Genomic DNA, 13946 nt, shown 5'->3' on the forward strand with positions numbered 1-13946 from the left:
TGACACAGTCACAGAAATGTGAGAAGCTTAAACCTATTCTACTGGGAGATGTGTTTTCTCTCCAGCCCTTTCACACCACCTCTCTAGCCCTGATAGGCTGCAAGCAAGCACATTTACTCTTTGTATGAAAAAAACACTGTTATTTCTGCTAGGGGCATGATTGGAGCCAACACCACCACATGGATGGCCAGAGGATTTAGAGGCAACCCTCTAGTCTAGAATATCACTGCCCCTCCATGCATACACTGGCTATTGCCTGCCAAGTTCCAGGCAGTGCCAGCACTGTGCTACTCCAAAGCTGATAGCGGGAAGTGCTTCTCCATAAGATAGTCCTAGAAGAGAATCCACAGCAGCCTGTTTTGAAGAGTGTTATTTTGCGTCATTTCAGGGTGGCACTCCAGCCCTGGTGCTGGTGTGTGCTCCCACAGGGAACATGGAGGCATGCAGCAGGAGTGTCCAGTGCTGTCCAGGGCTACAGGTGTTCTTTAGCAACAGGAACTCCAGTGTCTGCTGTCTCATCTCACACTAATATGAATGGCATTGGCTTGTGTTTTGAAATTTCCACCCGAAATTTAAAAACTAGGTTTCAAAGATATTAAAGAGATGCCCCTAGGTTTGATGTGCAAGGGCCTTTATTGTTTCATAGTTCCATGTGTTCATACAAATGTTGGCATGTCAGTGTGGTGCTTCTGCTACATACAAACACCACCTCGAAACCTTCAAAAGCATTTGACATTTCTCTCCTGCACTATATCTACATTTGCAATAACTAGTAAACAAAGTAAAAATGATTGCTTCGTTTGAAGGTGGGAAATAGCAATCTCAAGTTGATATTATTCTTGGAAGAACACATATCAATATTAAAACCTTATTGCATTACATTGCTCATATTTTGCTCAAATATAAATCAGTAAACAGACATCTCTTCGAATTTTACTGTCAGTCTTCAATATTCATAATACTGGTTATGGGTTTCTGCTCGCACAAAGGAGGAAATAACTGGGATCCATCTCAGAATATAGGTCTCCCACCCACCTCATCCTTCACTTTGCCTTTTTTGCAGGAATTCAGTTTTCAGCCCTCTTACCTTCTCATAGTCAGCACAAGAGAGGCAAAGGCCCATAATCATCAGTCACAACCATCTTCCATTCACAGGAATGGCCTTTTTAGCCTATTTTCACATTGATGACTGGCTGAATTATTTGGGTGAGTCAGCACCTTCTAACTTGCTGAGATGAAGGGGCCCACTGCAATTTTGGAGAAAAGCTCTTGTGTTGTTTTGCTTTCTATGCTAATTTTAGCTCATGTCCTTTGTTGGCCCAGTAAGTGCAATTCCTTGACCTGGAGAGGCAAAGGTGTTTACTACAAATGTGGGCACTCATTTCTATTCTGTCTCAGTCTCTCCTGTGCCCCTACACTTGCATTTCTTCAGGAACAGCATGTTTTCTCTGAAGTCCAGTTCAGTCTTCCCCTTCTGTGAGATGGAGAGCTCTCTTAAGTCTGCTGTTAATCTCTTGGCCACCAAGTGTTGTCAGTAGTCCACACACTTCTTTCTGCCCCTTGTTTCTCTGAATGTTTGGCTGCAGACACTAATTACATTCAAGGTATCTCCTTCCCTTCCAGGATAACTCAGGGACTGCCACCCCCACACAATGTAGAGCCATGCAGAGATGCCATCACACAGGAAGGGATCAAACATCATTAGCAGTCTGGTTACTGGTTTCTCATTTAGAGCTTAACTGTCTCCATACAACATTGCATCCTGCATTATAAACAGACCCTGAAATGATTTGCCATTTTGTATAGGCAAAAATAAGCTAAATAAGTAATAAAAAGATGTCAAAATCCCTTTTTCATTAGAAACCCACTCCCAACATCCCACCAGCCTTATCTGTTTTCATACCTATTACACTGTGTCTTCAGCCACATGCATTAGTAATGCTCTGTTTTCCTATGAATTGGAAAATTCATTTTGCAAGGTATGTTGTGCACACTCAGCCTCTTCCAGTTTATCAATGAACAGTCAATAACAGTCTTTACTTGTTTTCTTTAATTTATTTGAAAATGTAGGCTAATTCAAAACTGGTGGACCAGGAGAAAACTACGGCAAGAGTATGGCACACAGAGAAAAACAAGCTTCCCACAGTGGGAAAAGGACTACAACCTGCAGCCTATGAATGCTTACGGACTCTTTGATGAATACCTAGAAATGAGTATGACACTGACCTTAGCTCTCTCTTTCACTAGATTTTAATGGTATTGCTTTTTTTTCTTTTTTTTTTCTTTTTTTTTTTTTTTTGATGTGGGCTGGTGTACTTTTTAAACTATTGCTATATGGAGCCAAAGAGGCTGCAAAACAGTTCTTATTCTTACAAGTCAGGTAAGGGATGGGAGTGGGTTTCTAAGAGCCAAACCAAGTCAATGCAGCTAACCACACTGCTGCTGGTTTGCTAATCCCACATTTATGACATGCTTCTGATTCTGGCTTTGTATGGGGAAGGTTGGTTTCTAAATAGCAGCCCATCTCTTCACCTGTATATGTTTCTGAAGGACTCTGCTGGGTTTTGCTTCCCTGCATTGGGCTTTTATTTTAAACTGAATGGAACAGACTTGGATGCTTATGTTTAAAATTCACTGTCATTTACTGCCTCACTTTTACAAATTAGCTTGCTGTCTAAAAGTATTGCTTTATCCGGAGGAAAGGGGAGAATAACTGCTGTAAAAAATGTTAAAGAACAAAAAACTTCTGCCCCGTGTGACTGAACCATGTATATCATGAAAGTTTTTTTCTTTTCTCCGTCACACAATTCTTTTCAAATTAATGACAAATTTGGGAGTCTGAAGACCTGCCTCTGGAAACTTACATAAGGTTTCAAACTGCTGCCTACTTATAATGTAAACCCTAATCTTTGCAAGTATTTAGAGATCCTAGTTGGTGCTGGAGTACAAGTGTAAATTTCTAAAAGCATAGATTATCCACCTCCAAACTCTTCTCCAAATTACAAAATCTGGATGTTGAAGTCCATTCTGGTCACTGATGTGCATTTGTTTTAGTCATCCTTGCTCTGAGATTTGGCAAAGAAGTTCTGCACAGTTGTCACAAGGTTATTGTATAGTACAGCATAATAAGGAATGTTTGTCTGTGTGATACTTCAGTATCTGAGAACATAGAATTAGAGCTCAATAGTTATACTGTGACCTTTCCCTTTCTTTCCTAGTTCTTCAGTTTGGGTTCACAACCATTTTTGTGGCAGCTTTTCCACTGGCACCACTTCTGGCCTTACTTAACAATATTATTGAAATTCGGCTTGATGCATACAAATTTGTCACCCAGTGGAGAAGACCTTTAGCTTCAAGAGCCAAAGATATAGGTGAGTTCTTTGTTACATGTGTGTGCTATTTTTAGGGCAAAATACTGACCACTTCAAGTAAGAGCAGATTAAGGAATTTTCAGTCTTCTTCCACATTAACAATATACAATTTGACTGTCCCAAAAAGCAGGGAAAAAAAAGAAAAAATAAAAAAGAAAAAAGAAAAAGAAAGAAAAACAAACAAACCAAAACAAAACAAAATTCTTGTAATGACTTTCTGGGTGACTTAACAGCCAAAATGCTTTAATGAAGTGATCAGTGTTCTCTGCAGGTTTCTTATTGTGGCAGACACACTATCTGAACACAGAACACAGAGCAGCAGAAGCATCAAAGTCAAGTTAAAGCAGCCTCCATTTGATAAGGTTACTGTGTGTTTTCTATTTACCTGGCCAAAAATGTCACCTGTGACTTAGTGGCTATGTTCACTAGGTCCACTGGCATGAGACAGGATGGGTCTAAATCACAAGAGACTACTTGTCCTCAGTGAGGAATGACTACACTGCTAAATACAGGGTTCACATAACTTTGAGGTCACTCATCTGTACACTGCTGCAAGGACTCTCTGGACACATATTGATTATAAATCTCCTCCATCCTTCCAGCGTGCAAAAGCAGAAGGACGCGATAAAGCAAACTTATTTGCCCAATGCTGAATTCCTGATGTCTTTGGAGGGGTAAATAGGATACCTCACTGCCTAACTGCACTGCAAAAAAGAGCAGCCCTCCCAATGAAATAGCAGAATCCTAGGCTTTCTGCTCTCAGAGAGCTTTACCATCTGCCTCAAATCTATGTCTGAGAAAAGCCTCGTGGGTGAACATTGTCGCTCTGTGAGGTGTTCAGCCAGTACACAGCATACACAACAGACAATTTCTGAAAAGACAGTTATATAATTTAAATAATGAAAGCACAGAAAAATGGTTGTTGGGTTTTTGGTTTGGTTTGGTTTTTGCTTTTTTTTTTTTTTTTTTTTTTTTTTCAGGCAGATTCAGGTGTTATTTCTCAAAATGTGTTGTATTTGGTCCCTATTCAGAAAAGTTTTTAGGGATAGCATGATGCCTCATTAAAATCAATGGGTACATCTAACTTGCCTTTGATTATTTCTCACTGATGGTCCTCATGATCAGAGTTGTGTCTGTACCACAAGATCTGTCAGGCAGTTAAAACTGAACATACCGGGGACCATGTGCCACAATATAGCATTAGCATGGTATGAATATTTTGATACAGAGAGATATGTACTGACCAGCCATACACAAGTTATATGCAAGGCCTTTCTGGCCTTGCATATAATAGATTACATATACTCACAGCAGGCACACTGTGGGAACGTATGCCACTGCAGATCCTCCTCAAAGGCTGGATAGCCATCATCATAAGCAAGGAGGTTTACCATGTTTAAAACTGTCCACAGGGTTATGGGGTTTGCTGGAACCAAGATCTTCATGAGCATTGTTGCTGGCTTCATTGAGATAATTTGCAGGATAAACAAAATTCCTACCCAGTGGGAACATAAATCTTGTTCTCTGAGGTCCAGCTGAAAATAAAAGGAAAAAAAAAAAATTTTTAGTCAGTGACTCTGATAGAAACTACATAAGAAGGTTTTTGGACAGCTGCTTCAGAGCATGCAGTATTTGAAGTATTTTGGACCTTGTTTTTCCTGGAGCTAACATACCCTCCTTATTATACAGGAATCTGGTATGGGATTCTGGAAGGCATTGGAATTCTTTCTGTTATCACAAATGCATTCGTTATAGCTGTGACATCAGATTTCATCCCTCGACTTGTTTATGCTTACAAATACGGACCTTGTGCAGGCCAAGGAGAAGCTGGACAAAAGTAAGCTTTTCCCTAGGAAAAGAGTTGTGCATGAAAAATCTCTTACTTCTTGAATAGATGTGACAGTACCGTCTGTGTATGTACTGATTACACTAACCCATAAGTATTGTTTGTGCTTAGCTAGCAGATACTAGACATAGATATTGACACTTTGCATATTCATAGAGTGGCTTGCTGAGTGACAATAATCCATGACATTAATTCAAGGAAAGCATGGCAGAACTGTTGCAGAAATTTGGCATATCTAATAGTATGCTGCACAAGTTGCATTTCCTAGCTGGTATACATGGATAAAATCCTCTCTTCGTTCTGAAGCTGAGCAGATATTTATCAGTTATGGATTTGATTTAATCAGCATTTAAAACTTATTCATTAAGCTGTATTTCCTGTATTCAGTATGTGTTGTTCCAAAAAGTAGTGTCTAACAAGATGAAGCAGTTCCCAACTAATAAATCAAGATATACTTACAGAGCAAAGTAATTTGTCTTTCTTCTAAAACTAGAGTCCTTCGATTACATCTTTCAGGAGACATTTGTGAACTGAACCCCTGCTGCCTAAGTAAATTTTCTTTCAGTGTTGGTAAACACTGAGATTGCTTTAGAGTGCACACACTGCCAGTAAGTATGAGTATAGCTGCTACATTGCAACTTGTAAAACCCAGGCTGTTGAGCAGGGGGAAGGTCACTGAATCCAGCTGACCACAGATAGACACATTTTGTAAACAATCTGCTAGCAGCTGCATTAGTAAGAACCTGCTGTTCAAAGAAACCCAAGCTTAACACGAAAGCTTACATTCAGCCGTTGGACTTAAGGCAGATTGATTTTTCTACCTTGCTATGGAAAGTGGTTTCTTCTGTCGCTGCTTTTTTGCCATCTTTTGATTGTCAATACTGTTTAACTGTACTGGCAGAAGAAGAGCAGTTGGTGTTGCAGTTCTTGATTAGCAATGCTGCTAACTTGCTGTCCTGAAAGGGGTCTGGCATTTTAGTAGGTGCCTGGGGAAATGTTCCTTTTATTTTCATGAAGAGTTAAAGACCCTTTGCTGGTAAGGTGTTTGGTCCGGTGCCAGTTTTTGCTTTGCTTGTGCTGTGACGAAGATCCATAGGACACTGAGGCACTGTCATCAATTTTTCCTGCTACTGATTTTCTCAGAGCAGGACAAAAACAATGCCTTTAGAAATCTGATTTATGTAAGGAATCAAATGACTCACCGGTTTTGAAACTTGTTCTTCATAGGGAAAGTAGCTTGGCTCACAGAGGAAGCTCTTAACTTTTTACAAAACTCTTGTATGGTGTTATCACACCTTTGCTGGTTTTCTGAGTAAATTTCTCAGTTGAAACCATCAGATATTAATCCTGTGGAAGAGCCAACTAACATAAAAATTATATATGTCATCATTCTGGATATTGGTATTCATAACACTGTTACAAAAGCAGGAAGCTATTAAAAAATACACAGGAATATTGAATTTTCTCAAATTAAGGAGTCAAGACTAACCATGAGAGAGGTTCTCTTTTCTTTCCCAAGACATCTGTAGGTATTAGATCCATGTAACACCCAGTGATACTAGAAAAATATTGAGATTAAATTAAGTTCCAAATCCAATCACAATGGAGATTTTGACTCAAAGCTAAATGGTACTTAAATATAATTTCTGAGAGGTTTTAAAATCCATTGGGAGGCGGGGGGGGGGGGGGGGGGGGGGGGGAGAAGGAAGAAAAAAGAGTCAACTTTAACTGTACAGCAAATGATATGATGGAGAATTTCTTAAAGCTTTTTGGACCTTTGGCAAAACAACCAGAAATAATAACCCAAATTTAATCTTTCTGGTTTGGTAGTGCTGAATTGTAATGATAACAGTATTAGACCAAGTCCACCATATCAAGCCAAAGTGGATTTTTAAACATCTGTGTAGATCACCCAAGGCTGTTGGATACCCACAGTAGTTCTTAGCAGGACAAAATTGATTTTCAAATATACTTTAAAAGCAGATTTCACACCTCAGTTGCCTGACCTATCATTCCTCAGTTCAGATATGTGTCTAAATAACTGTAGATTTTTTCTAGAAGTCAAAGCAGTATTATAGCAGATCTGGTTCAATGGAGGTGTAAGAATCACTTTTTCTTGCTGTCTTAAACATCCCCATGGGTCAGAACTGCCTGGCAAAACTGTACCAACAGGGATACTTAGAAGCTATCCTCATGGTATCTAAATTTGTTCATCGATTTGAGAGAATTAACTATGTTTTGTGTGGTAATTATATTCATCTTTTGGGTTCTAATACAGTATTTAAAGACAGTATGCAGTACTGTTTCATGGATGGCTAAGATTGTACCTCTTGCGGTGTTGCAAAATAGGTTTTAAATATCTTTCTGATTAGCTCAGTGCAGCATATAAATTATGCAAATGAAGATAGGTTGATTTGATCCATCCTTCACCCAGGCTCAAAATCTGGCAACACTTTATAATTCTGTTGATGGTCTCTTAGTTTAGATTTGTAGATGATTTGGGTCAAGTATATCAAGAACAGTGGGACAGCACTAAAAATAGATGGCCACAGTGGTGATGTGGCTGCTTATTTCAGGTTTTGCTAGCTGCAGTCTTTTCTTCTCAGTTGGCCAGAGAATTTAGCACTTTCTCATCCCCACTGCTCTGCAGCACGCTGAGCAGTGTGTGTAGACTTATATGTGCTTGAACAGTACAGAGTGAAAAGTACAGTGCACGTGCCATATCTCTCTTCATCCTTATTAATACTAAATTTGAGCCTTCTTGTGACTCCTACAACTCCAGGCAATGCACATTCTCCTACTCAGTGTTCTCCAAACTCTGCCTAACCCTCCCAATGCTCAGCCACCCTGGGATCTGTTAATAATGAGTTCCTCTGATTAACAAGACATTTTGTAAAAAAAAATTAAAATAAAAATAAAATCATATTTCCCTTAGCTTGTTTTAGGTGTATTGGTATTCCATTTAATTTAATGTCCCTTTGTGCTTGTACCAAGTGGGTGACAGTGGGAATATTCTAATTATCTTCTAGGTGCCATTCATTATTTTCTAAGCCTCCCTTCTTTTCAAAGGTAACCAGTCCCAGTCTTCACCATTATCTTTGCCAATAAAAATCTGTCATTGCTTCACTTTTATTGTCCATCTGATCTAATTCAGAATTCTTTCATGCTGCCTCAGTACCCCTTTCAAATATTAATAAGCATCACAGTTAAACTGCGGATTTCATGAAACCCAGAGAATATCCTCCTAGGTGAAATAGTTAATGGAAAAACCTTGCTGTGTCTTGTCTAAAGGATTTTTTCCCCTCTAGGTGTATGGTTGGCTATGTTAATGCCAGTTTATCAGTATTTCTGGTGTCTGACTTTGAAAACCGCTCAGAACCTACATCAAATGGAAGTGAATTCTCTGGTTCACCATTAAAATACTGTAGGTAAGTATCTGATCAAAATACCTCTCTGCATTAAGACATTTCAAAGGAGAAACATCATGGTACATTTTGGGTTGAAACTTATTTTCAAAACTTTAAAAAAAAAAAAAAAAAAAAAAAACTGCTATTCAAAGATGCACTTGGCATACTTCTTGGTTGTTACCCACATTATTCCTTCCTTAGATGAAGAAGTTGAAAAGTGGATATCTGGGAGGTGTTCCTAATACAGGATTTGTATAATGTCATGGCTTGAATCAGATGCCACCGTCATGGAAAAATATGGTATCAAAAGGCCAATAATGGGTGACTGATTATATCAGATGAAGTTGTAATCAGATTTTATCATATCCTGTACAAGGAAGTCAACTAAAGATTGCATAGAAGTGACCACATTGAGTTATTTCGCAGTCTGGCATAAACAGAGTCTGTCCTAAGCTACCTTTATGAAACATCAAGTCTATCATTTCCTCACAGATGAATAGTTAATATGTTTGTCATTGCTTACAGGTGTAATTATTAGTAGTAATCATATGCTTCTGGTTTGAATCAGAATAAAATGAGCAGTTAATCATCTTTGTGTCTTCATCATTAGCCAGTAGATTGGGGAAATAGCAGTCTGAGACTGGCCTGTGATGAGAGACTTGCAACTGATTAATTTTAATGGTCCAGAGAATCAAAGTCTTAAATGGAGTCCCAGGCAAAAATAGCAAATGGCAGATACTGTTGCCATTTTTCTACGGCAATACTACTTTACCAGCAAGAGTCCTGGTAGCTGCAGGTACAAGTAGTCCCAGTATTTTTCACTTTGAAAAAATAATATACACATTCATGAGTACCTCAAGAAAAAGATACTCTGTGATACAGCAAAAGTTAATGATATCCTGTGATATTGTGGCATTTTTATTAGTACTAATATGTAGAAGTGATGTAGCATAGTGAGTGCTGTGTGTGTATGTGACATTAATGGTTTCATTTAAATAACTGATACTTAAGACTCTGACAAAACTTATTTTTCAGGAAGATATTCCTAATGTTGAATCCATAGATAATATTTTCTGTGGAGCAGAGCTGCTTTCCGAATACTTCTTTCCACATAGTTTGCCATGACACCTTTTAATAACGTTTTTGGATTCTGATAATTTTTTTCTCCCTCTTTAATTTCTTTCTTCCCCAGCTTCAAGCATGAGGTTGCTGCCACTTAAAGCCAGTGGTAGAAAACCCATCAATAAATGCAAAAGTTGTCCCCTCAATATCCCATACATAAAATGCTATTAAAACTGTTGCCATAAATCTCTAGAAGATAAATCTGTTCTTGGTGGGACACTGAATTGTTACGTATATCTACCCTTGAAAGAAAGTGAACATCTTACTTTCTTTAGCTGTGTTTATCAGCTACTTAGCCCATCTGAATTCTGCCAAAGTATCAGTCATTTTAATTGCATTTTAAGCCAGGTATTGATAGTGAGGTAAGGAAATATGTCCTGCTGTAGTGTGGGCACTTTTCCAGGAAGGCAGTCTGTCTGAAAAAAAAAAGAAAAAAAAGAAAAAAAAAAAAAAAAAGTGGTCATATTCTGTTAACTCATCTAGAACCCCGGTGCCATGCTATTCTGGTTGTTTATAAAATGTTTCCCCATTTCATCCTGTGTAGTGTGTGCTTCCTAACATGGAGACACACTCTACTGACTTGGGACTTTTGTCCAGGGGCTTCTGTTTTCAGGATGCTTAGGATATTGTAAAACATCCTAACCTATGAAGTCAGAGTGCCATTTGCAGAAGGGAAGATCATCTCAGATTTAAGAACTTGCACTGGAGATAATACAATTCAATAGGGTTTTGTTCCTGACTTAGACATCAAGACAGAGTGTATTTCATTTAGTGTAGCACCCTCTGCAATCTAAGGTGAATCTTCAGGGAGAAATGTGCATTATCTCTAATAGAGATGAAATAACAATTTGTTTCTTTTGTTCATCTGTGTTTTCTTTAGTTTCTTAAAACTAACTTATATATAGGATTTGGGGAAGTTTTTATAATGATTTTTCTGTCCCATGTAGGAAACAAATTAAGGAGAATACAATTTTTCTACTACTTTTAAATTGTTTCTGTAATAATATTTTGGAATTCTCATGTTGTTAATAGAAATATGTTGCAGCAGGGTAGGAGCTTACTAAATAAAATACTTTACCTGTCTTTCAGGTACAGAGACTACCGAGACCCTCCTCACTCCCCAGTGCCCTATGGCTACACGTTGCAGTTCTGGCATGTCCTAGCAGCACGGTTGGCTTTCATTATTGTATTTGAGGTCAGTGACCATTCAGGTGACAAGTCTTTATAACAAAAACAACAAAATGGAACAAATTTCCATTTGAAGCTTTTTCATTGAGCTGTTCCATGATGCCACCTCTTAAGCTTCTTGTGTTACTTTCTGCTATTTGCATTGTGCTTTATATTCTCTTATCTGTTTTCTGAACAGTCACAAGTATTTAGGTTTTAATAAACAGGGGAAAGCAACAATTTAAAAGCTATAACAGTGACGTGCAAAGGAGAAAGAAATGATGCTTTTAATTATTTTTTGAGTTTTGGCATTAGTACCCTAGTTAGGCTGTAAAGATGTATGTGGGCTAGTGAGTGAGTAAGTAGTATGGAGCATAATAAGAAAAGATAAAATTTGAACAAGTGAAAAATGAAGATAGTGTAAGTTACAGTATTTATTCATTTAGCTTTTTTCTCTATTTTAAATACCAGTCATTTCCACAGAATGATTAGCATCACAAAGCTGAAGATGATAAAAAAGATTAAATGCCTTTGCCAATGTTCATAATACTAGTACTTACTGCCACTATCTCAAAAGTATTTAAAACAAACCAGAGAAAACCCAGCTTCACATGGCTGGTAATCCCATCCTGATTTTGAAAAAGAGAGAGAGGAAGGTAGATAAATAAGCCATGATCATTTACAAAATAAGGTGCAACTCATAAGGCCTAAATTTCAGGTGCCTGAATATTTCCTGTCAGAACCCAGGTGCTCAGCATTTTGAGTTTGAGTTTGAGATGCATTTTATACTGTGCAGAAGCCAAACAGGGAAAATAAATAAATAAATAAATAAATAAATAAAAATTAACTACTCCTCTACTCTTTACTCAATTCTCTTCTCTGAAATCATAGCAACAGGGCTTCCAACACAGATATGGAAGTTGTAATCACCATAAATTATTGGCATACTGTTCATGAATACATACTGCATTTCTGACTCACATTGCTGTGTAAATTATTTCAGCACCTCTTTTAGACAGAACATTTGAGCTTTTGAGTTAGAAGAGGTTTCGCCTTCACTTTTCTTCTAGATTATTTCTTGCCTTGGGTTGTCTTGGTAGCTCAGCAGAAGTCCAAGTGAATTCCCCTGACTCTAGTTTTCAGCCCTCCCCAAATAAAGGTGGAATACAGCATCACAGGCTGGCATCTCTCCTTGCCCCATGATGAGCTAACTAATTGGAGACCAGTCCTATGTAGATCAGCTTTTCTGTGAACTCTGTCATGCTCAAGGAAACATTAGGGGTGGGGAAAGATTTCATAGAGGCCTGGTCGGCTTCATCTCTTTGTTTCCTGAGCTGTCCATACTGAGAGTGAGGGTACCTTTTCCCAAAAAGGACTTCAAGAATGGCCTTGGCAGGTCAGCCTAAGGAGTTTTAAAATTGGAGACTAGTTTTTTGACACTCATAGGCACCTGGTATACAGGTTGTTGGAGATCTTCAAAAGCCATTTGGACATGGTCCTGGCTCCATGGGCCTCCTCCAGGTGGCCCTGCCTGAGCAGGGGAGTTGGACAGGATGACCTCCAGAGACCCCTTCCAACCTGAACCATTCTGTGATGCTGTGTAAAGGCAGCGTGGAATAAGGACAAAGGTAACTGCAGCAAGACAAATCAGTCCTGCTGAAGTCTCGGTGCCCAGCTAAATGTGCAGCCTGTTGTGGAATAGCTTTTTGGATCTGCCCAATGCTTGCACAAGAGAACTGACTTTGTTTTGCTCCAGCCAAAGCCATAGACTGGTTCATGGCTGTCTCCCTCAGCAGAGACCACTCCATTTCTTGGCACTGCAAACCACTTCCTTAAATATCTCTTTGAAATCATAAAGGTAATTGCAGCAGAAACAATACCCGTCTTTCGCTATGGAAAACACTGATAGATGTATTGTGTTTGCCACAGCAGTTACAGTAGAAGATTGCACTAAGAGGTAAGAGATTCAAGACAGGTTGTTGTTGTTTTTTTCACAAATTAAGTAACTACTTCAGCTCAGACAACCGTTTGACACTTTTGAGCAAGTGTATGTAATTATTTCTGGATATCTTGGCCTCCCTCAAAAACAAAAAGTACTTCCTATCACTGTAAGATGAATTATTTGTCCAGGCTAAACCGAGAGTTCAGTGAAAATGCTATGACTGAAGAAGCTTTTTCTTTTCTTTTTTCTTTTCTTTTCTTTTCTTTTCTTTTCTTTTCTTTTCTTTTCTTTTCTTTTCTTTTCTTTTCTTTTCTTTTCTTTTCTTTTCTTTTCTTTTCTTTTCTTTTCTTTTTAGATTTGGAATACAAACAGCAATTAAGGTATTGAAGGTTTGAGTTTTTGTTTGTTTGTTTGTTTCTCATGAGGGAAGAATATATGGGAAAATATGTTACATTTTCTTTTCAGTGCCTTTCAAAGGAAGAGTTCTGGTTAGAGAAGAAGTACTTTTATTTCTCCAATCTGGAATGAGTGTTCTTGCTGAGACAGAGGATTTGGGTTTCTCAGCACCTCCTCTCAAGTGTGTAAATCTCCTAGCACCATCTTTGATCAATCAAAAGAGGACACCAGAGCTGTCCTCCCCTATCACACTCAAGCTTTGCTGTGGCATGCCTAAAACACAAGAACACAAGGGACAAAAGATCACCTTGTGTTTAATTGGGATATTGGGATGTTTAATAATTAGCAATATGCCTTTGGATTAAAGATACACAGTGTAAGAAAAAAAAAAAAAAATTTGTTTTGTATGGGTAACATTGCTTCCAGTACTGATGCAATGGTTTTCCAGCAACAGGAAAGTATTATACCATTTGATCTTCCTCCTCCTGCAGAGGAATCCGCTAATACCAGTCCCTGCCCAGACAACCTTACTGTTTGAACACAGAGGTCATCCAACAGTTTCGAGGCTTCATTTGGGCCGAGCTGCTCTTGACCTTTGCTGAGATCCATAGTTCATTGACTTTGGAGTTTTTGCGGGGGAAAATCTTCATGATTTGGTTTCTTCAGATTTAGTAATGCTTTAGTTCCAACACAGC

The 13946-nt window shown here is 38.4% G+C and overlaps 1 protein-coding gene across 12 annotated transcripts in view; it reads left to right on the forward strand.

Annotated features, from left to right (window-relative positions):
* ANO4 (anoctamin 4) overlaps positions 1–13946 on the forward strand; it is a 221767-nt gene that overhangs the window by 202538 nt on the left and 5283 nt on the right. For 11 of the 12 annotated variants that reach the window (XM_084506049.1, XM_084506040.1, XM_084506047.1 and 8 more), the window contains 5 exons: positions 2071–2213; positions 3219–3371; positions 5061–5208; positions 8526–8645; positions 10836–10941. In XM_084506049.1, the coding sequence (XP_084362175.1) occupies positions 2071–2213; positions 3219–3371; positions 5061–5208; positions 8526–8645; positions 10836–10941 (670 nt within the window). Of the gene's footprint in view, positions 1–2070; positions 2257–3218; positions 3372–5060; positions 5209–8525; positions 8646–10835; positions 10942–13946 lie in introns of those variants that run through there. The other variant, XM_084506043.1, reaches the window with a different exon arrangement.

Source organism: Aythya ferina (assembly GCF_964211825.1).
Source record: "Aythya ferina genome assembly, chromosome: 1".
Classification (NCBI taxonomy): Eukaryota; Metazoa; Chordata; class Aves; order Anseriformes; family Anatidae; genus Aythya; species Aythya ferina.